Source organism: Rhinopithecus roxellana, chromosome 2 (genome assembly GCF_007565055.1).
Source record: "Rhinopithecus roxellana isolate Shanxi Qingling chromosome 2, ASM756505v1, whole genome shotgun sequence".
Taxonomy (NCBI): Eukaryota; Metazoa; Chordata; class Mammalia; order Primates; family Cercopithecidae; genus Rhinopithecus; species Rhinopithecus roxellana.
Genome location: NC_044550.1, coordinates 99,632,829 through 99,655,869, shown reverse-complemented (window position 1 = coordinate 99,655,869; position 23,041 = coordinate 99,632,829). Strand labels below are relative to the sequence as shown.

The window sequence follows — 23,041 nt, the reverse complement described above, 5'->3', positions numbered from 1 at the left end:
TGTAATAACTTTTAAGAAAATACTATAATAAGCTAATATTGCAACATAATATCCTAATATTGTAATACCTGATAAAAATAATTTAGTTTTAATAGATATTCATGTGGTTCAGAAATAAACAAGTATATAAAGTATTTGAAGAGGCCAGGCACAGTGGCTGACACCTGTAATCCCAGCAATTTGGGAGCCTGAGGCGAGCAGATCACTTGAGGGCAGGAGTTCAAGACCAGCCTGGCCAACATGGCAAAACTCTGTCTCTACTAAAAATACAAAAATTAGCCAGGCATGGTGGCACGTGCCTGTAGTCCCAGCTGCTTGAGAGACTGAGGCATAAGAATCGCTTGAACCCAGGAGGCAGAGATTGCAGTGAGCCAAGATCATGCTACTGCACTCTAGCCTGGGCTGCAGAGCAAGACTCTGTCTCAAAAAAATAAACAAATAAAGTGGGCCGGGCGTGGTAGCTCACACCTGTATTCCCAGTACTTTGGGAGGCCGAGGAGGGCAGATCACCTGAGGTCAGGAGTCCGAGACCAGCCTGGCCAACATGGTGAAACCCCGTCTCTACAAAAATTAGCCGGGCATAGTGGCGGACACATGTAATCCCAGCTACTCAGGAGGCTGAGGCAGGAGAATCACTTGAACCTGGGAGGCGGAGGTTTCAGTGAGCTGAGATGGCACCACTGCATGCCAACCTGGGTGACAGAGACTCCATCTCAAATTAATTAATTAATTAATTAAAGTATGATGATATGCAGTAAAAAGTCTTGCTTACATCTGTCTGCATCCATTCTTGTCTTCTTTCGTATATTTCTAGTATATGCATAAGCAAAAATAAATATATTGTCTTCCTCCTTACAGTTAACTACAGTTGTTAGTATAGTGTACACAAATTTTTCCACCTTGTTTATTTTTAGTCAATAATAAATCTGGGAATTTTTTTATAATAATACATCAAGGGCTTTCTTTTTTTCTTGTTTTATAGCTAGTTAGTATTCCATTATGTGAAATACCACGACTCAACAAGTTTCCTACCTTATGGACATTGATTGACATTACAAATGATGCTGCAATGAATAACTTTTTATATAAAGTGACTTTTGTGTGTGTATTTATCTGTAATAAGTATAATTGCTGGGTCAACGGCATTTTTATAAGTTGCATTTGTAATTTGGTTATTGTTCTCCTCGGAGCTGTACTAGTTTACACTTTCAGAAAGAATGTCTGAACCCCATTTTCTCCACAGCCTTGCTAAACTTTTCTCATCAAACTTTTTGAGTTTTTCCAAGCTAACAAGGTAAAAAATAGTATCTCTGTTTGGGCTGTTAGTTTGTCTAGCTCTTATGATAGGTAAAGGTAAGCACATCTTTTCAAATGTGTAAGTTTCATTTGAACTTCCTTGTCTGTGAATTGTGTCTTTATATCTTTGGTTCCCCCCTTTTTTTTTTAATTTAGTCATTGGTCTTTTATAAATTAGTAAAAACTCTTAAAAGTGAGAGATATTTGCCCTGGTGGTTACATGAATTGCAACTATTTTTTCTCTGCTGGTCATTTATGCTTTTGTGTGTGCGTGTGTGTGGTTTTGCCATGCTGAAGTATATAGTTTATTTTTATTTATTTTTTATTGTTATATTTATCTGAGCTTTGTTACTCAGAACAGCTTTGTTCTTTCTAAGGTTACCAAAATTTTTTTCGGTTTTCTAGTACTTTTTTTTTTTTTTTGGTGGAGACAGAGTCTAATTTTGGTGCCCAAGCTGATCTCAAACTCCTGGCATGAAACAATCCTCCCACCTTGGCCTCCCAAAGAGCTGGAATTATTGGCATGAGACTATGCCTGGCCAATATTCTAGGACTTTTATTTGATGCTTTATACATTTAAATATTTGATTTTTTACATGTAAAATGTGTGGAATTTATCATGGTTTATAGATTTGAGTCTGTTTGTATACATTTTTTCCTATTCTGTTGGTCTGTCTACAGTGAGCTAGTACATACTTTTAATTAATAAATTATAAAATATTTTGACATTGTTATGTATCAGTTATTAGTTTTTTTATTTAGGTTTTCTATATGCTTAACAATTTTTATTCACTTCATTGAAATGAGTGAAGTCGTCTTTCTACTAGTGTGTTTCCATTTATTTTGTTTCATATTTCAAGTGATTTTTATCTAATGAATATTGATCCTAAGTTATTTGGTGCATAGACATTTCAATACTCTTATGGCAGATTACACATTATAGCATTACAAAATATCATTGTTTAAGTCTTGCTTAATATTTTTTGACTAAGTTTTATCTTTTTATTTATATTTGCCCAATCTGCACTGGCTCATCCTCTGTTTTCAGCTTTTCTGAATTATTTTATTTTAGTTAGGTTTCTGATATGGTTCGTGATTCAATCTGAAATTTTTGTGTTTAAATATCTAGTTAATTTACAGAGTATTATATATCTTTGATATAATAGTTGAATTTTGTTGTCTATTTTATTTTTATATTCTTTTTAGTCTTTTGCTATATTGGCTTTATTGATTTTTTTTAACTAATAGACTTTTGTGAGCAATTTTAGTTTACAAAAAAATGAGCAAAAATTATAGACTTACTATATACCTCTCATTCCCCACCCCCAACAATTTTTTTTTTATTATTCCTGGCAAGCTGTGATATTTTTAACATCTTACATTAATGTGTTTTATTTGTTACAACTGATGAGCCAATATTGACACATTACTGTTAAAGTTTATAGTTTACATTAGGGTTCACTCTTTGATACTTTCTACAAGTTTTGACAAATGTATAATGGCATGGATTCACATTACACTATTATTCCTATGATACTGTACAATCCGCTGTGCTTCACCTGTTTATCCTGTCTTCTTTCCACCCCACAATCCAGTTTCCACTGGAGATCTAAGTTGTTAACCCTAATGAGCTACAGTAGTAATAATCTGGTTATGACAAGTAAATTGGTTTTATTCATGTTTGAAGAAAACAACTGCAACAATTTGTGATTTTTTTTATTTTTATATTTTTATTGATATTTTTATTGTCTCCATAGTTTTGCCTTTTCCAGAATGTCATCTAGTTATATAGTATGAAGTCTTTAGATTGGCCCCTTTTGCTTAGCAGTATATGCCCAGTGGCTCACCCCTGTAATCCCAGCACTTTGAGAGGCTGAGGTAGGTGTATCTCTTGAGGCCAGGAGTTTGAGACCAGCGTGGCCAACACGGCGAAACCCCGCCTCTACTAAAAATACAAATAAATTAGCTGGATGTGGTTGTGCACACGCCCGTCATTCCAGCTCCCTGTGTGGCTGAGACATGAGAATCACTTGAACCCAGGTGGTAGAGGTTGCGGTGAGCCAAGATTGCACCACTGCACTCCAGCCTAGGTGACAGAGCGAGACTCTGTCTCAAAAAAAAAAGAAAAGCAAAAAGTTCCTTAAAGCCAGAGACAATGTCGTCTATTCTTTAAATCATTTTCATGTATTATAGGAATAATAGAAAACCAGTATTTGATATGTGTATATGGAAATTTAATAAATGGTAAAGATGGTATTTCTAATCAACATAAAAAGATAACCTATTTAATACATGCTTTTGAGACAAATCAGTCACAATTTGGAAAAAATAATCATTTCAATTTCTAAAACCATTCAACAAAACAGTACCAGATTGATTAAAGACCTAAATAAAAAAATTTTAAAGGAGGCAGCCTAACATAACAATTAATATCCAGAATTTATAAAGAACGTGTGTAAATTAATAAGAAAAAGACAAAAGTCCAAGAGAAAAATGGGGAAAGGCGATGAATAGGCTATTCATGAAGGAAGAAACCCAGATAGTTAGTAAATACAACAGTATGATACTTTAGGAGTTATAGGGCATCAATAAAATGACAGACGAAGAAGTCAGATTCCTAAGTGTTTCATAGACTAACTTAGTGGAGAACTAGGGTCCTGTGAATGTCACTGCTAGTCAGATACTTACTCCTCCTCAAAGAAGAGTGAGTAAAAGGCAGGGCAAGAGTCCTTGTCCACATCAATGGAAAAGATATATTTTCCACTGATTGTTTTTCCATAAAATAACATGAAATCATACATGTTATAACATGAAATGTTTTATTCCAAAAATAACATGAAATGGTATATGATATATGAAGAGAAATGATATATCAAATGTCTGTGAGGGATTGGGACTATGGGGCTTTGATGGACTGCAAATATATATATGAAATGGTAGAGCCAGTTTAGAGATCCATTTGACAGTTTCATTAAAGTTTTAAATGTGCACATCCTATAATTTACCTCTTTTACTTTTGGTATCTACTCTCCAGATCATTCATACATGAGCACAAAGAAGCAAACGCAGGAATATTCATTCCAGGAGAGTCACAGCAAATAATTTGAAACAGTCTAAATAATCATTAATAAGGAGGTAGCTAAAAATACTGCTATGTTTCTGTATACAGCCATCCTTTAGTATATTTGAGGGATTGGTTCCAGTATCCTTCATATACCAAAATCTACACATACTCAACTCCCACAGTCGGGTATGGACTGTGGAACCCATATATATGAAAAGCCAGCCCTGTATACACAGGTTTGCATCCCATGCATACTGTATTTTCAATCCACATTTGGTTGGAAAAAAATTGCATCTAAGTAGATGCATGAAGTTCAGACCCATGTTGTTCAAGGGTCAACTCTAAAACGTTATGGAATATAATACAGCACCTAAAAGATAAAAGAGTAAATGGGACTCTTTATTAATATGGAAATATGTCTAAAGCATTGATTAATGGAATAAAATAATATTGAATGAAAAAAGCATCTCCATATATTAGATTAGCATGTAAATTTAAAGAAAAAAACTGGTAAAGTGTGCACCAAACTAATAATAGGAAAGGCAACTGGAATTCGAGTAGTTAGGAGTCCTAAAAGGAACTTTACTTTTTTATTGGAATAAAATTCATATAACATAAAATTCACCATTTAAAATTGTACAAGCCGATGACATTTAGACATTCACAGTGGTGTACAACCATCACCACTATATAGTTCCAGAACGTTTTCATCACCCACCTGTCTATCCGTTAAGCAATCATCCCCCATTTTTTTCCTCCCCACCAACCTCTGGCAGCCATTAATCTGCTTTCTGTCTCTGTGGATTTAGCTATTCTGGATATTTCTTACAGAATCATATAGTATGTAGCCTTTGTTTCTGGCTTCTTTTACTTAACACACTGTTTTTAGTTTTTCATCCATGTTGTAGGATATGCCAGTTCTTCATTTCTTTTTATGGCTGAATAATACTCCATTTTATAGATGAATTATAAAAATACATGGGGTGTGTGTGTATATGTCTATGTATATGTGTATATGTCTATATATATAGACATATACACATACACACACACCCCATATATTTTTATAATTCATCAGTTGATGGGCACGTAGGTTGTTTCCACCTTCTGGCTGTTGGAAGAGTGCTGCAGAGAACATTGACATACAGTATATGTTTGAGTCATTGCTTTCAGTTCCTTTGGGTATATACCTTGGAGTGGAATTGTGGCATCATATGGTAATTCAGTTTACCTTTTTGAAGAACCAAGGGGCATTATATTCTGAATGAAAAAAATATGTTGCTTGACTGGGAAAAGTGACTTATGCCTGTAATCCCAGCACTTTGGGAAGCCAAGGTGGGAAAGTTGTTTGAGGCCAGGAGTTTGATACCAGCCTGGGCAACATAGCAAGACCCTACCTCTACAGGAAAAAAAAAAAAAATAGCCAGGCATGGTTGCATGTGCCAGTAATCCCAGCTACTTGGGAGACTGAGGTGGGAGGATCACTTGAGCCCCGGAGATTAAGGCTGCAGTGAGTGCCATGATTATGCCACTGCACTCCAGCCTGGGCAGCAGAGCAAGACCCTGTCTCTTAAAATAAATATATATATAAGCTTTAAAAATAAAAAACAGAGGCTGGACATGGTGGCTTATGCCTGTAATCCCAGCACTTTGGGAGGCCAAGGCGAGTGGATCACCTGAGGTCAGGAGTTCGAGACTAACCTGACCAACATGGCAAACCCCGTCTCTACTGAAAAATACAAAAATTAGCTGGGTGCAGTGGCATCTTCCTGTCACCCTAACTACTCGGAAGGCTAAGTCATGAGAATCGCTTGAATCTGGGAGGAAAAGACTGCAGTGAGCCAAGATTGTGCCACTGCACTCCAACCTGAATGGCAGTGAGACTCTCTCAAAAATAAATAAATAAAAATAAAATAAAAACAGAAAATGGTTGAAAATCTGAAAGTGAAAAAGTAGAAAATTATTTAAAATTTGAAACAGGATGGGCACGGTGGCTCACGCCTGTAATCCCAGCACTTTGGGAGGCTGAGGTGGGCAGATCATGAGGTCAGGAGATCGAGACTATCCTGGCTAACATGATGAAACCCTGTCTCTACTAAAAATACAAAAAATTAGCTGGGCATGGTGGCCGGCACCTGTAGTCCCAGCTACTTGGGAGGCTGAGGCAGGAGAATGGTATGAACCGAGGAGGTGGAGGTCGCAGTGAGCCGAGATAGTGCCACGGCACTCCAGCCTGGGCAACAGAGCAAGACTCTGTCTCAAAAAAAAAATAAATTAATTGAAAAAATAAAATAAAATTTGAAACAGATTTAAAAGTATTTAGAAAATAAAAATTTACCTATAAGCTAACTCCCAGACATAAATTATTGGTACTTTTGGAATATATCCCTCCAGTCCTTAAATTTTTGTTAAAAAAAAAAAAATGCATGAATTTAATTTCCAAGCATACAGAGATAAAAATTATGAGTTTTTTTATTTTTTTCCTCAATTTTAATACCCTCCCTTTGAGGTTTAAAATATTTTTGTGAATATTATTCTATTTTTCTGTGCTGCAAACCATTTTTTCAACACCTAACACCATTTAATACAAATTGGTCTGCAAATCACTTTGTTTACTTAACAGTATATCTTGCCTATTCTAATCAGTTTATATAGATCTCTGCTTCATTTTTTAACAGCTGCATGATATTCCATGGTATTAATATATTGTAATTGTTTTATAGTCTCCACTCTTAAGGGGCATTCCCATTCTTTAAAGTAGTGGTTCTCAGATATCAGCATGTATTAGAATGACTTTGGGACTTTTCACAACTAATTGTTGGGTCTTATCTCCCCCTGATTCACAGGTCAAGGGTGAGCCTGAGAATTTGTATTTCTAACCAGTTTGTTTACTATGCCGTTGTCTGGGGACTGTACTTTGAGAACCATTGTTATAAAATGTGGTGAGCCTGGTTGCTGTGAATGATTACTGTTTGGCGAGGATTTGAACAGGGTGAAAAATACAGTGTACTTATGTGAGAAAGTATATATGAAAGTGAGAAAAATACTTGGAAGAGGGAACAAAGAATGCTAGTGAACTTGTGTTCCGTTTTCTGTATTTTAGAGCACTTTTGTTTCTGGTAAACTGCGTGTGTGTGTATGTTTAATTGGTGTACCCATCTGTGGCAGGTTGGAAGATAGGATCACCATTCAGGAAAATGAAGTTTCTGAAGATGGAGTCTCAAGTACTGTGGACCAACTTAGTGACCTTCATATCGGTAAGCATCATTGCATTAGTCTAATTACTTTCTGGAAGATTGTCAGTGATTATTAACATCAACCTGTTTTATTTGGTTAATATATAAATAAGAAAGCATTCCTTATCAGTCATCTCAGTCATTTTAAAAATATAGGCATAGCACAGTGGACTACATTAATAAGCCTGGATTGTAAAGCAACATGGCAGTGAACGTTTTTGGTCAGTTATTTTTATTGGATATTCAAAATGAAAAGAATTACTTGCCAAAGCTAAGCCAGGGTACTAAGGACATTAAATAAATTGTCTTCTTTTTTAAATAGTATTAGCTAAAATATAAGAAAGGTAGGCTGGGTGCAACGGCTTACACCTGTAATCCCAGAGCTTTGGGAGGCGGAGGTGGGAGGATCACTTGAGGCCAGAAGTTTGAGACCAGCCTGGACGACATAGCACTACTCCATCCTACAAAAAAGTTTTAAAATTAGCCAGGCGTGGTGGCGTGCCTGTAGTCCCATCCACTCAGGAGACTGAGGTGAGAGGATTGCTTGAGACCAGGAGTTCAAGGCTGCAGTGCAGTAGCACTGCACTCCAGCCTGGGCAATAGACCGAGACCCTGTTTCTTAAAAAGAAAAGAAAAAATAATTTTTTTCATCTAACCTATAGGAACAAAGATAAACTGGAACTAAGTATGTATCTAAATAGTGTATTTTTTCACATTTCTTTGGATTTGTTTTTTTTTTTTTTCATTTTGTTTTTCTTGAGAGACAGGGTCTCACTCTGTTGCCCAGGCTGGAGTGCAGTGGCTCGATTATAACTTACTGCAGCTTTGAATTCGTGGGCTCAAAAAACCCTCACATCATCCTCCAGAGTAGCTGGGACTACAGGCATGCGCTCCTACACCCAGCTAATTTTATTTTTTGTGGAGACATAGTCTCACTTAGTTGCTCAGGCTGGTTTCAAACTCCTGGCCTCAAGCAGTCCTCCACCTTGGCTAATGTTATTTTATTTTTTGTGGAGACAGAGTCTCACTTAGTTGCTCAGGCTGGTTTCAAACTCCTGGCCTCAAGCAATCCTCCCACCTTGGCCTCCCGAGGGGCTGGGATTAAAGGCATTAGCCACCATGCCTAGCCTTGTGTCTGTATTGTAGAACTTTCAATATAATGAAAGTACATAACAAATTAAATCAACTCTCTGAAGATAAAACATCGTATCCTGTTAAAGATTATTCAGAAGGTAATATACTGACACACATATTTTGATTTTATTTTCCTGATATGTGGGTTTTTTGCTAGAATTTGTATTACATACTGTGCTTTATCAACATCATGTAGAACTTCAAGTACTGTATAGACTTACCACATAATCTCTCCTTTCTACCACAGAGACTGGAGCCAATGATTCTCAGCACTCTAAATGTGATGTAGATAAGTCTGTGCAACCAGAGCCATTTTTCCATAAGGTGGTTCATTCTGAACACTTGAACTTAGTCCCTCAAGTTCAGTCAGTTCAGTGTTCACCAGAAGAATCCTTTGCATTTCGATCTCACTCGCATTTACCACCAAAAAATAAAAACAAGAATTCCTTGCTGATTGGACTTTCAACTGGTCAGTTTGATGCAAACAACCCAAAGGCAAGTATTGTCCTCAAATGGGAAATATTATCCATTCGATCACGTGTATTATTGTTTTTCTTTTGTAAACCGTAATATTGAGTTTTAATCTCTTTACACAGACACAAACACACATCCAACAAAAACCTCCATCTTCTGAGCAAAGGAATTGCAATTGGGAGTACAACTTGGATAAAGACTATTTCATTGGCTTCCTGTTAAGGATTTTTTTAATAGAGTCTTTTACTTGAGCAAAAAGTCCCTTATATACCCTCATGCACTATTGCTCTTTCCCACTATCCAACCTGACTTCCATTTTTATTATCACACTAAGCTTGAGCAGTATATCTAAAAAAGACAGAGGTAGAGGAGCTATATTGCCTAATTCGTGTGTAAAAACATTAATAGATATTCATATGCACTTTCTCGTAGTTTTTCAGACCTCTTTTTCTCACTTGCTGTTTTTGAATATATGTAACCAATTTTTTCTTATAAAAAATATCTCTAGAGAAAATGTTGAAACGCAGGTAAAAATAAGAAATATCATTTGTTATATTACTTCTCATATAATTTTTGCACATACATAACTTTTTACCAAAATAAGATGTTATGTATACTCTTTATAACCTTTTCTATTCAATATATATTATGACGTTATTGCAAATGCCATTATTACAATACTGTGATGAAAACAGCACTTTGTCATTGTCACATATTCTCTTTATATCATCATTAACTGAGCTGCTTATCATAATCTTTTTACAAATCTGTTTCTATTGTCGTACCTTTCTGCTTTAATTTTTGTTGTCGTAATCACTACACCTCTTATCTTTGTACATATCTACAATTATTTCCATAAAATAAATTTCTATAAGTGGAATTGAAAAGGTTATATTGTATACTGTCTCATTTCTAAATAGTTTATAGTTCTGTCAATAGTATGTGAAAGCACATCTATTTCTCTGAATGTTAAATACCACCCACTATTATCATTTACTTAGAAATTATCTATTTAACAAATGAGTAATGGTATTGATTTGTATACATTTATGTTTCTGTGTTTTACAAATGAGGTTGGGCATTTTTTATTTATTTTAGCCTGTAAAGGAATGAATTGTCTGAATTCTTTAGTCCTTAACTGTTTTTTAAATATGTCATTTTGGCCAGGCATGCTGGCTCATACCTACAATCCCAGCAGTTTGGGAAGCTGGGGTGGGCGGATCTCTTGAGCTCAGGAGCTCGAGACCAGCCTGGCCAACATGGCGAAACCCCATCTCTACTAAAACTACAAAAATTAGCTGGGCGTGTTGGTATGGGCCTGTAATCCCAGCTACTTGGAGGCTGAGGCAAGAGAATCACTTGAACCCGGGAGGTGAAGTTGCAGTGAACCAAGATTGAGCCATTGCACTCCAGCCTGGGTGACAGAGTGAGTCTCTGTCTCAAATAAATAATAAATAGTCATTTTGATTTTCAGTTTAATTTTCCAACTGGGTATGCTTCCATTTTGTGGAGTATTTTCGTATGCTTGTCTTAAATTTAGAGATTAAGTTTCCTCATTTATCTAATATCAGTCAGTCTTTTGAAAGGTGTGAACTACCAAAACACTTATGATCTTCAGAGTTAGAGAGAAAGGCCTATAGATAAGGACTATCATACAATTCATGTACTTTTGTAGTAACAATGTATAGCCTATCTTTAGCTCAGAGCTTCTTAATACCTTATTGCCGTCTATAAAGTTAATATTCTTTGCATAATAGATTTGATTGTTTGATTGCCTTTTGTGACCTTAGTCCAGCCTTCAGAGTTCTGTAGAAGAACTTACTCTGGAAGTAACCACAGCAAAGTAGAAGCAGCAATGCAGATTTCATGTAGAAGACTATGAGGAAAGAGGCAAGAAAAAACACTAGAAAATTAAAGCAGTCTGTAGCCATTTAGGAAAAGAACACAAAACCATCCCTGCCCATTCTGTAAATATTTACATAATCTGTTTACTAAGGTGGGATAATTTAACCTTTTATAAGCATGTTTAAAGCTCTTTTTTGCAAATGTTAAATTACTAGTGGGATTATTTTCTTGGTTGAGGAAATTCCCCTTGTGCTTTGGATCCCGCCTCCTCACTCTTCAAGGAACTGACTCCATTAATTTTGCCACTCTAACCTGTGTCATCAACTTTTTCTATAGTGGATCATTTACTCAACATACACGTTCTAATAAATCTCATCAAAAATAGCAAACTTCTTTTGAGCACAATATCCTTGTTTAGCTACCTCCCCATTTCTCTACCCCTTTTGCAACCAAGCATCTTGACTGTGTTGCAGTCTCATTGCAGTTTCCACATGCATTCACTTCCCAATACATTCCAATATGGCTTTTTAGCTTTTTAAAGCAGCTCTGTTCAGATCATCAGTTACCAGTATGTTGAAAATTCTCTGCACCATTTTCTCTTTCACCTTTCTTAGCTTTTCTTCTTTCAACAGAGTTCATATATGCTGTACTATTAAATTCACTTTATCTGTTGATTCCCTTTATATTGTACTTTCCTGGTTTTTCTCTGAACTCAGTAGTCACTCTTCTGTGTCCACTGCTGGTTGATCCTACTCTAACAAATTTCTTAAAACTAATGTGTGTTTTTCTACTGTGAAATATACTGTAAATGTCAGTTAAGTCAAATTGGTTGATATTGTTGTTCAAGTCTTCTACATCTTTACTGATTTTTTAATCTATTTGAACTATAAATTGCTGAGAGAAGATTGAAATTCTTAACTACACTTGTGTAGTAGTCAGTTTCACACTGCTATCAAGAAGTACCTGAGAATGAGTAATTTATGAAGAAAAGATATTTAATCGACTTACAGTTCCACATGACTGGGGAGCTTCAGGAAACTTAATCGTGGCAGAAGGCGAAGGGGAAGCAAGGCATATCTTACATGGCAGCAGGAGACAGAGAGAGAGAGAGAGAGAGAGAGCGCACGGACACAAAGGGGGAAGTGCCACACACTTTTAAATTGTCAGATCTCATGAGAACTCACTCACCATCACAAGAATAGCATGGGGGAAATCCGCCCCTATGATCCAGTTACCTCCCACCAGGTCCCTTCACTGACCCATGGGGATTATAATTGCAGATGAGATTTGGGTGGGGACATAGCCATACCATATCAACTTGTATAGGTAACTATTTCTTCTTTCAGTTATGTCAGTTTTTATTTTATGTATTTTGAATTTCTGTTTTGAGACAAATAAAAATTTAGTATTCCTATGTCTCCTGGATGAATTGATATGTTTATGTTTATGAAGTATTCTTTTTGTTTGATCATGTTGTTCAATGTCCTTACTGATTTTCTTTCTACTTATCGATTACTGAAAGGGAGTGTTGAAATTTCCACTCAGTTGCATTTAAACTAAGAATCAATATGTCTTCTTAATGGATCAACCCCTTTGTCACCATGAATTGAATCCTTTTATCACTGGTCATATCACCTTGTCTGAAACATTTTCTCTGGTTTTATTACAGCCATTCCAGCTTTCTTATGCTTAATCTTTATATGGTATATATACATTCTTTACTACTCTTAACCAAACATTTTATATTTAAAGTGGATTTCTTGCAGTTAGCATGTTAGTCGAGTCTTGTTTTTAACAAATCTAACAATCTCTTTTAATTGATTAGACAATTTACATTTAATGTAATAATATCACAACCATATGATCGGGTTTAAACCTACCATTTTTCTATTTATTTTCTATTTGTCTGATCACTTTTTTGTTCCCTTTTTACTTTTATTCTTCCTTCCTTTGGATTGAGTATTTTTAGCACCTTATTCTATCTCTACTGTTTGTTTTCAAGATACATCTTTAGCTTAGCATAATCTCCCTTCAAGTAATATTATATCACTTCACATATGTCATAAAAGCCTTACAACCATAGACAGTCATGCACCACATAATGACATTTCAGTGAATTACAGACCCCATATACAGCAATGGTCCCATAAGATTATAATAGAGCTGAAAAATTCCTCTCACCACCTAATGACATCCTAGTGTCTAGTGTCACAGTGTAATGTGTTACTCACATGTTTGTGGTGATGCTGATGTAAACAAACCTACCACACTGCTAGTCCTATAAAAGTTTAGGACATACAGTTATGTACAGTACCTAATGCTTGACAACAATAATAAATGACTGCATGCCTGGTTTATGTATTTTTAATGCTTTACTTTTTATCATTATTTTGGAGTGTTCTACTTATTAAAAGAAAGTGAACTGTAAAACAGCCTCAGGCAGGTCCTTCAGGAGGTATTTCAGTGCATACCTTCAGGAGGTATTTCAGTGTATAGTGTATAGTTGTCACACGAGATGACAGCTCCATTCATGTTACTGCCCATTGAAGACTTTCTAGATTAGAGGTGGAAGACAGTGATATTGATGATCCTGACCCTCTTTAGGCATAGGCTAATGTGTGTGCTTGTGTCTTCAAGTTTATAAAGTGAAAAGATTACAGTAAGCTAAGGTTAATTTATTGAAGACAGAAAATTTTTAAATACATTTAGTGTAGTCTATGTATACAATGTTTATAAAGTCCACAGTAGTCTACACTAATGTCCCAGGCCTTCACATTTGACTCACCGACTTACCCAGGGCAACTTCCACAAGCTCCATTCATGGTAAGTACCTATACAGGTGCACCATTTTTAATCTTTTATATGGTATTTTGACTATACTTTAGTGTTTAGATAGACAGATATTTACCATTGTATTACAATCTTCTATAATACTGAGTGTAGTAACATGCTATACAGGTTTGTAGCCTAGGAACAATAGGCTGTACCACATATCCTAGATAATTAGTAGGCTAATATCATCTAGGTTTGTGTAATTACACTCTATGATGTTCACACAATGACAAAGTTGCCTAACAACACTTTTCTCGGAGTGTATCTTTGTTAAGCAAAGCATGACTGTACTTCTATTCCCGTCCTGCCTGTTGTCCTTCGTGGTATTGTTGTCAGGTATTTTTCTACCACATGTTATAAATTCCACAATACATTTTTATTATTTTTGCTTAAGCATTCATTTATCTTTTCCAGAAATCAGAAATTGAGAAAGTCTTTTATATTTACATATTTACTATTTCTGACATTTTTGGTTCTTTTGTGCAGAATTCAAGTTTCTATCTGGTATTATTTTTCTTCCACTTTAAGAACTTCCATTAACACTTCTTACACAGCCCTGTTGATGATGTTTTTTTCAGATTTTGTTTGTGTGAAAGTGTTTTTATTTCACCTTCATTTTGAGTGGATATTTCACTAAATATAGAATTATCTTGTCTTCTGGGTTGCATTGTTTCTAAGAAATATGTGAGCTTTCTTATCTTCGTGTATATAGTGTATCTTTTTCTCTGGCTTCTTTTACAGTTTTCTTTTTATCACTGGTTTCTAGCATTTTGATTATTAAGTGCTTTGGTAAGGTTTTGGGGGAGTAAGGTTTTTGGAGTAAGGTTTTATAGGACTAGCAGTGTGGTAGGTTTGTTTACATCAGCATCACCACAAACATGAATAATGCATTACACTGTGACACTATGATGCCATTAGGTGGTGAGAGGAATTTTTCAGCTCTATTATAATCTTATAAGACCATTGCTGTATATGGGGTCTGTAATGTGTGTGTGTTTATCCTGCTTTGGGGTTCATTGATCTTCTTGGACCCTTGGGTTTATACTTTTCATCAAATTTGGAAATGTTTTGGCTATTATTTCAATTAAATATTTTTTTCTCTTTCTCCCTACTCCCTTTTCTGTGACTCCAGTTACATATATGTTAGACTGATACCGTTCCACAGGTCACTAAGATTATGTTCATTTTGTTTTCAGTCTTTTTTTCTCTCTGTACTTCATTGCGAATGAATTCTATTAGTATGTATTCACGTTTACTTATCTTTTTTCTGCAATAATATACTATTAATCCCACTCAGTGAAACTTTTATTTTGATATTGTATGTTTTATCTTTAGAAGTTGTTTTTTGTATCTTCCATTTCTCTCATTATGTTCATGTTTATCCGTTAATACTCCATTAAAATAGCTGGCTTAGCATCCTTATCTGCGAGTTCCATCATCTGTGTATCTTTTTCTGTTGACTTACTTTTCTACTGGTGATGGGTCATATTGTCCTACTACTGGGTATGTTTTATAATTCTTTATTTGAAGGTGGACCTTGTGAATATTATATTCCTAGGTCTCTGATTTTTTTGTTACTACTGTCTTCCTGTAAAGAGTGTTGGGTTTAAGAGAGTCAAGTTACTTGTGGATATATTTTATACTTTTAAACTTTGTTTTTAAGCTTTGCTAGGACAAGTGTAAAGTTGTCTTCATTCTAGAGCTAGTTCAGCTTATTTCCAAGGCATGACCCTCTAGGGCCTCCACTGTACATCACAGGTGGGTCTTGAGGAAACACCTCTCTCCCAGTCAGTTTGATCATCTCCTACCTGGAAGCGCTCTGAGCATTGTTCAGTCTACAACTCCCCAGTTGTTTTGGCCTAGCTTTGTGAAGTTTCATTCTATACATATTCGTGGCCTGTGCTCATCAAAGACTCAAGAAAACTACCTTGCAAAGTTTTGAAGTTTTTTTTATTTTTCAAATAAAGCTCTCTCTTTTCTAGTCCCAGAGTCCAGATATTTTCTCCAGGCAGAAAGCCAGTTTAGTGGTAGGGTTTAGTTCATTCATTTCCCTTCTCACAGGGATGACAGTCTTGTGCTGCTTATTGTTTAATATCTAAACACAATGTCATATATTTTGTCATGTATTTTGTCCAGTTTTCTAGTTGTTTCCTGTGGGAGGTTAACTCTGGCCATTATTACTCTCTCATGGCCAGAGCTGGAAGTCTCCAGAAGATAAATGTGATATTTCTTTTTTTTTTTTTTTTTTTTTGAGATGGAGTCTCGCTCTGTCACCCGGGCTGGAGTGCAGTGGCCGGATCTCAGCTCACTGCAAGCTCTGCCTCCCGGGTTCACGCCATTCTCCTGCCTCAGCCTCCCGAGTAGCTGGGACTACAGGCGCCCACCACCACGCCCGGCTAGTTTTTTGTATTTTTTAGTAGAGACGGAGTTTCACTGTGTTAGCCAGGATGGTCTCAATCTCCTGACCTCGTGATCCGCCCGTCTCGGCCTCCCAAAGTGCTGGGATTACAGGCTTGAGCCACCGCGCCCGGCAAATGTGATATTTCAAGGCTATATCCTGGGCCTTCTTTATTTGCATTTGCTTCCCAAGTAATCTGACCCCAAGGCTTTAAATATAATTTATATGCTGATGATACTCAACTTCATTACTCTAGCTCTTTCCTACAGATTATTCATCTATGTCATCAATCTATTAGTCATATCAACCAATTATTTCCTAACTTCTCTTCCTCATTCTGTGGCTACCTGTGTGAAATCCATTGTCCAAATAGAAACCGGAAGTCTTTTTTAATATTATAAATTATGTCAAATCACAGCCATGCTTAAGATTTCAGTGGCTTTCTGCTGCTTAAATAACATTCCGACTCTTTACCATGGTCTACAAGGTTTCATGTGGCATTGACTGCCTCTCTGTCTGACCTCAAAACATTTTTCTCTAGCTCATTCTAACATTTTTCCCTTGATACACCACGCCCTTTCCTGCAGTAGAGTTTGCACTTGCTGTTACCCTGGCCTGAAATGAGCTTCTCTTTGTTCTTTTCAACTGTGACTCATTATAGTCTTTCAAGTGGAGCCTTGGCTTCGTTTCCCCTTCTAGTAATTGCCATCCCAAGTAATGTCAGACATCATCATCTTGGCCATCAGGTTGGAAAATTACAGTTATAGGACATGCTACTGTAGCACATACAGGAAACTCTAATATAGTAGTTGTTAGCTTTTCAGCTTCACTTATTACACTGATTTTATTTAAAGTGTATTTGTGAATGCACTTAATCTTTTTTTAATGTTAGAGACAGGGTCTTGCTCTGTCTTCCAGAATGGAGTGCAGGGGTGCAATCACAGCTCACTACAGCCTCAACCTCCTGGGCTCAAGCAATCCTCCCACCTCAGCCTCCTAAATAGCTGGTGAATGCTTCACTATGCCTGGCTAATTTTTAAATTTTTTGTAGAGACAGGGTCTCGCTAAGTTGCCCAGACTGGTCTAGAACTCCTGGGCTCAAACAATCCTCCCACCTTGATCTCTCAAAAGTGCTGGAATTACAGACGTGAGCCACCATGCCCAGCCAAATATGCTTAACCTTAGTCTTTGAGTATCTGATAACATCTAGACATTTATGTATGTGTGATACCTAATGTGAGGATTGTTAACCAGTACACCAAAGATCTGTCTTAAATAAGATGTACATTAATATATCTTCATGCTCTCAGTTTACTTTGGTGAGTAGTATAAGAAATTTTCTAGGAAACTTTTGTATTTACCTTGAGGATGTTGTTGTAAATCTTATCTACCACACAGTTTGAGAAGGAACAAATAAGTGAAAACACTTATAATGCATTATGATAATTCCTGTAATGGAGAGATGAATGTGGGATAGTGCGACTACTGAAGAGGAAATGATTAAGTCTGTCCTAGAACAAAGAAAGATTTCTGAAAAAGTTTGCATGGTGGATGGGACATGCAGAACATTTAAAGCAAAATAAACTATCTTTAACATGAGATAACACAGTGTGTTCGAGGAATTACAGCTAGTTCTTAGTAACTCAGATGTGAAGGAGGTAAGATTCCGGTCATTCTTATCCTTAAGCAGATGTCCTTAGTTTTCAAATTTGTGGGATCCTTTCCCCGGTTTCTAGAAAATGTCTCTCTTTTTTCTGAATAAAGGAATGCAATGTCTTAAAGAGATAAAAGTGGAACTGTTCTTGTGGCCCAAGTCCTCCCTTGTCCTCTTGCCCCTACCCCGCCCTACACCTCACAAGCAGTTCCTTAGCCACATCTTTAGAGACCTAGAATTCTGGGAATATGCTCTGGATCATGATACTAAGGCATTCTTCTAATGTACTTTAAGTGGCTCTTTTTGCAGAAACTAAGATGTAATGACAGTAAACTGAATTACATGTTTAAGCAACCATACAGATAGTAGTTAGTGGCTTAGTTGATCACTATAAGACTGGCAATCAGAGTAATGCTTTGATTGCCACCATTCATCAGCAGGGCTATAAGTGTTGACCTGGAATAAGCACGGTTATTCCAGAAGACTGCCCTTCCTTTTATGCTACATATTTGTTTATACCCTGCTTCAGACCGGAAGAATTGATCACATCCAAATATACAGGTTGTGCTAGAGAATATGCATTATAAATCAGCAAGCCACTAGCGACTATTATACACAGTTATTAATATTGAATATGAGATTTGTTTGATAGTCAAAATGAAAAGAGAATTATAAACTATGCCATATTCCCCAGAGGAGAGAAATATATAAATTGTTTAGGGGAATAAATGCTTTCCTTGCTTCTTCCCTCTGTAAGAGATTTCTCTACTGGAGTTTTCTATAACAGCCAATAAATTCTGTAACCTGTGATAACTTCAATACTATTTCTACTGTAAATACAGTAAATGATTTTATAAGGTAGTTACAAAGTGACTTGCTAAAATGAGATATTATAACACTTGGAGATCACTGAAGGTTAGTTTGTGAAAGGTCAAAATTAAACAGTCTAAAATTGTTGTTTTCTCATGATTTTGTTTATGTAAGGACAGATTCTAGATTACCAAATGAATTAGCCACTTGTCTTTGAAAGAGTCACATTTTGCAATAAAGCTTTTAATAGATTATTCAGTGGATGGCACTGCAAAGGCATGCCATGCAGTACTCTGTGTTGTTGGCTGATAACTTAGAAATCCAATGAGGCAGCGATACGATTGATAACCTATAATGGAAAATGACTATAACTTAGACTGTAGTTAGGTGGCCAGCTGTTTTTGTTAACGTAGGTTACAGAGCAATTTGCAGTCAAAACTGGAACTTCTTCATGAAAACCTTTTTGTTCATTCACCATTTTGTTCATTCACCATTGAGTAATGATCAGTTTGTTTTGAACCATGGAGCCTTAACGCTAGAATTTTAACATGGGTACCATGAAGAATGTTTGTCTAAAATAGATTCTTATACCTCGCATCTAAAGGTATTTGTTTTAATACATCTGGAGCAGAGGTCAGGAATATGCATTTTTGGCACACACTGTAAGTAATTCTGCTACTGGTGGTCCACATTCCCCACTCAAGAAATACTGCCACAGATTACAGTTGACCTAATGCAGCCTGGAAAGTGTTTAAATTATGTTATATGTCAACCCTCTTTGACTGCTAAAAATATTAATAATGCCTCAAAGGAATGTCTAATTTTGAGTGCTATGCCTTTCCAATGAACTACAATTATGAACACCTTATCAAATACATTCATAAATATTAAACAAGTTAATTTTCTATATAGGGTTATTGGATAACAACCAATAAAATTTTGGAAAGAGGCTACTAATATGATGTTTACTTCTTGGTGGTAATAAAAAAGTACCAAATTTAAGACCATATTATCAGAGTAATACAGATTATACTGACCTTTCTGTTGTTACTAGTAGGATGTATGACTGTAACTCATTAAAATTTAAGCAAAATAGTAGAAATCAGAAAACAGCCTTGCATTGTCCATAATTATTAATATTTTTTATCTTGGGAAATAACTATGAACTACTTTGATTTTGCAAAGGTATCTAATAAAAGTATACTAATTATTAGTGTAATAGTAGCTGGCTAATAGTGTGTGCTATATACTGTTCTAGCTGCTTGATCTATAATTACTTCTCACAAGGACCCTATGTGACAAAGACTTTTTTTGAGACTGAATCTCACTCTGTCACCCAGGCTGGAGTGCAGTGGCACAATCTTGGCTCACTGCAACCTCCGCCCTCTGGGTTCAGGCGATTCTCCTGCCTTAGCCTTCCAAGTAGCTGGGATTGCAGGTGCCTGCCACCATGCCCAGCTAATTTTTGTATTTTTAGTAGAGATGGAGTTCCACCATGTGGGCCAGGCTTGTCTTGAACTCCTGACCTCAAGCAGTCTGCCCACCTCAGCTTCCCAAAGTTCTAGGATTACAGGCGTGAGCCATTGTGCCTGGCCATTAATACTGTTGTCTCCATTTTACAGGTGAGGAAATTACAGTGCAGAGAGGTAAAGTACATAGTGTGTCAGTGTAGATTTTGAAGGACGTATTAGTGACATGAAGTGACTGATCTAGTTTCTTACACAAAGACTGATTAAAGGTCATTTAAAATTGTACTTTCTGTTTATCACTAATTTATTCATAAAATAACTGTTGCCTGTGGTGATGTACTTGCTGCATTGCCATCTTATATGAAAACTTGCCTGGAAAACCTTGGAATTTGTTGTAGAGGAATGTGGCATAAAATTTAGGTGTATTTGGGAGGCCAAGGCGAGAGGATCCCTTGAACCCAGGAGTTTGAGAGCAGCCTGAGCAACATAGTGAGCCCCATCTCTACAAAAAAATTTTAAAATTAGCCAAGCATGATATCACACACCCACCTCTAGTCCCAGCTGCTTGGGAGGCTGAGGTGGGAGGATGGCTTGAGCCCAGGAAGTCAAGGCTGCAGTAAGTGTTCATGCCATCACACCCCAGCCTGGATGACAGAGTGTGACCCTGTCTCAAAAAAAACTTAGCTGTAATATTTAAATATTAATAACTGTAGTTTGAAGGAGTAAAGAGTTACTTTAAAAAAAAAAGTGGCATAAACTAAATTAACACCACACATCTGTGGTGTTAAGTGAACAGAATGGTAGAATTTATAGCCCACGAATCAGAACAGACTGAAAAGTTTGGGTCCGTATATTCAGTGAATTCCATCAAAGAGACATTCAATCTCAGTCTCCTTCCCTCTCTCTCTCCTTTCCTCCCTCTCTCCCTCTCTTTCTCCCTCTCTCTTACCCCCGTCAGTCTTATTCCAGCAGAGACCTATGGCTCATGAAACATAGATAAGCCTTTCTCCTTTCTGTTGTCAGAACTGTTCTCTGGTCTTGTGGTGATAACTTTTCTAAGTTCAGAATTCCCAGAGTCAGGATACTTTTCTTCCCTAAAAGTATCATAAGGCAAGGACTAGGTCTGTTTTCAATCACCATTATATCCTAAGCATCTACTACACAGTTAATGCCCAATAAATTCTATCTGTAGATAGAATGTATTCATCAGTTAGGGACTTTTTACATATGATTGCTTTGTACCTTACCAAATCTACCTTTGTTTTGAGAAAGGAATAGGCCAAAGAAGTCCAACAGTAGAAGATAATGGTGAAGCATTGTTTAAAGTTCATTCTCTACCATAAACCTTTCCTTTTCTTGGTCCTGTTAGGGAGAATTCATCAGTGATGGGTTTTGATTAAAAGCCTTTTACAAGGAGGCTTTTAAAAGTAGAAATCAGTCGGCCAGGCATGGTGGCTCAAGCCTGTAATCCCAGCACTTGGGAGGCCGAGGTGGGCAGATCACGAGGTCAGGAGCTCAAGACCATCCTGGCTAACATGGTGAAACCCCGTCTCTACTAAAAATACAAAAAAATTAGCCGGGCGTGGTGGTACATGCCTGTAGTCCCAGCTACTCGGGAGGCTGAGGCAGGAGAATGGTGTGAACCCAGGAGGCGGAGCTTGCAGTGAGCCGAGATTACGCCACTACACTCCAGCCTGGGCGACAGAGCAAGACTCCATCTCAAAAAAAAAAAAAGTAGAAATCGGTCTATGGAAACACTGTTCCACCTTCAGAAGGAACAAAGGTAGAACAGGTGATAAGCAGTTTAAAGCCAGTGATACAGTGTTGTATTCTTCTCTAAAGAACAACAGTTTCTTTAAAAGTGCAAACTGATGAAGCCTGTTTGGTTGTCCTCACAAGTGGATACAGGATGAATTTGTGGAGTTCCCACCCCTCTGCTTCTCACTCTGAGTCAAGCTATTGTAAGGCAGATTCATTTAGTCAACAAATATTTATTAAATATCTACTATGTGCCAGGTACCACTCTAAATTCTAGAGTTACAGTAATGAGGAAAACAGACAAAAATCCTCTGCTTATGGAGCCATTCTAATTGGAGAATATAAATGATAAAATACATGATCATAAATAATTGGAAAAATTGAAGCAAGGCTGGTGGAGAAAGTTTGTGTACATGAGCTCCATTTCTCCTCCATCTTATCTGGAGCCTGCTAGTCAGGTATGAAGGTATTCTTCAGAGGTTACTCCTGGCTGGGATACATGCCTTCATAATTCAGTTGAATGGTCTGTAGGCCAACATAGATTTGTAAAGATTGAAATCAAAACTTTGCATTTGTTATGATTTTATAAAGGGAAATTATCAATATATTTTTTCCAATCGAATTTTTAAAAATAGTAACATTTTCAAGATTTGATTAATTTATAATCCTATGAAATCTGAAGTAGATTGAGATAAGAAAATTACCTGCTAACTCCGCTTCATTTGCAGCCAGTTAAAATGACATAAAAGTCAGTCATGGCGGTGCACAGTGGCTCACATCTCTAATCCCAGCACTGTGGGAGGCTGAGGCAGCTGGATCACCTGAGGTCAGGAGTTTGAGACCAGCCTGGCCAACATGGTGAAACCCCATCTCTACTAAAAATACAAAATTAGCCAGGTGTGGCGGCACACGCCTGTAATCCCAGCTACTCGGGAGGCTGAGGCAGGAGAGTCACTTGAACCCAGGAGGCAGAGGCTGCAGTGAGCCAAGATTGCACCATTGCACTCCAGCCTGGGCAACAAGAGCAAGACACTGTCTCAAAAAAATAAAAATAAAAAAATAAAAAAGTCA

General features: G+C 36.8%; 1 protein-coding gene across 4 annotated transcripts in view; it reads left to right on the top strand.

Annotated features, from left to right (window-relative positions):
* NEK1 (NIMA related kinase 1) overlaps positions 1 to 23,041 on the top strand; it is a 207,570-nt gene that overhangs the window by 160,315 nt on the left and 24,214 nt on the right. For all 4 annotated transcript variants that reach the window (XM_030918331.1, XM_030918325.1, XM_030918322.1 and 1 more), the window contains 2 exons: positions 7,529 to 7,617; positions 8,978 to 9,225. In XM_030918331.1, coding sequence (XP_030774191.1) covers positions 7,529 to 7,617; positions 8,978 to 9,225 — 337 coding nt within the window. The remainder of the gene's footprint in view (positions 1 to 7,528; positions 7,618 to 8,977; positions 9,226 to 23,041) is intronic.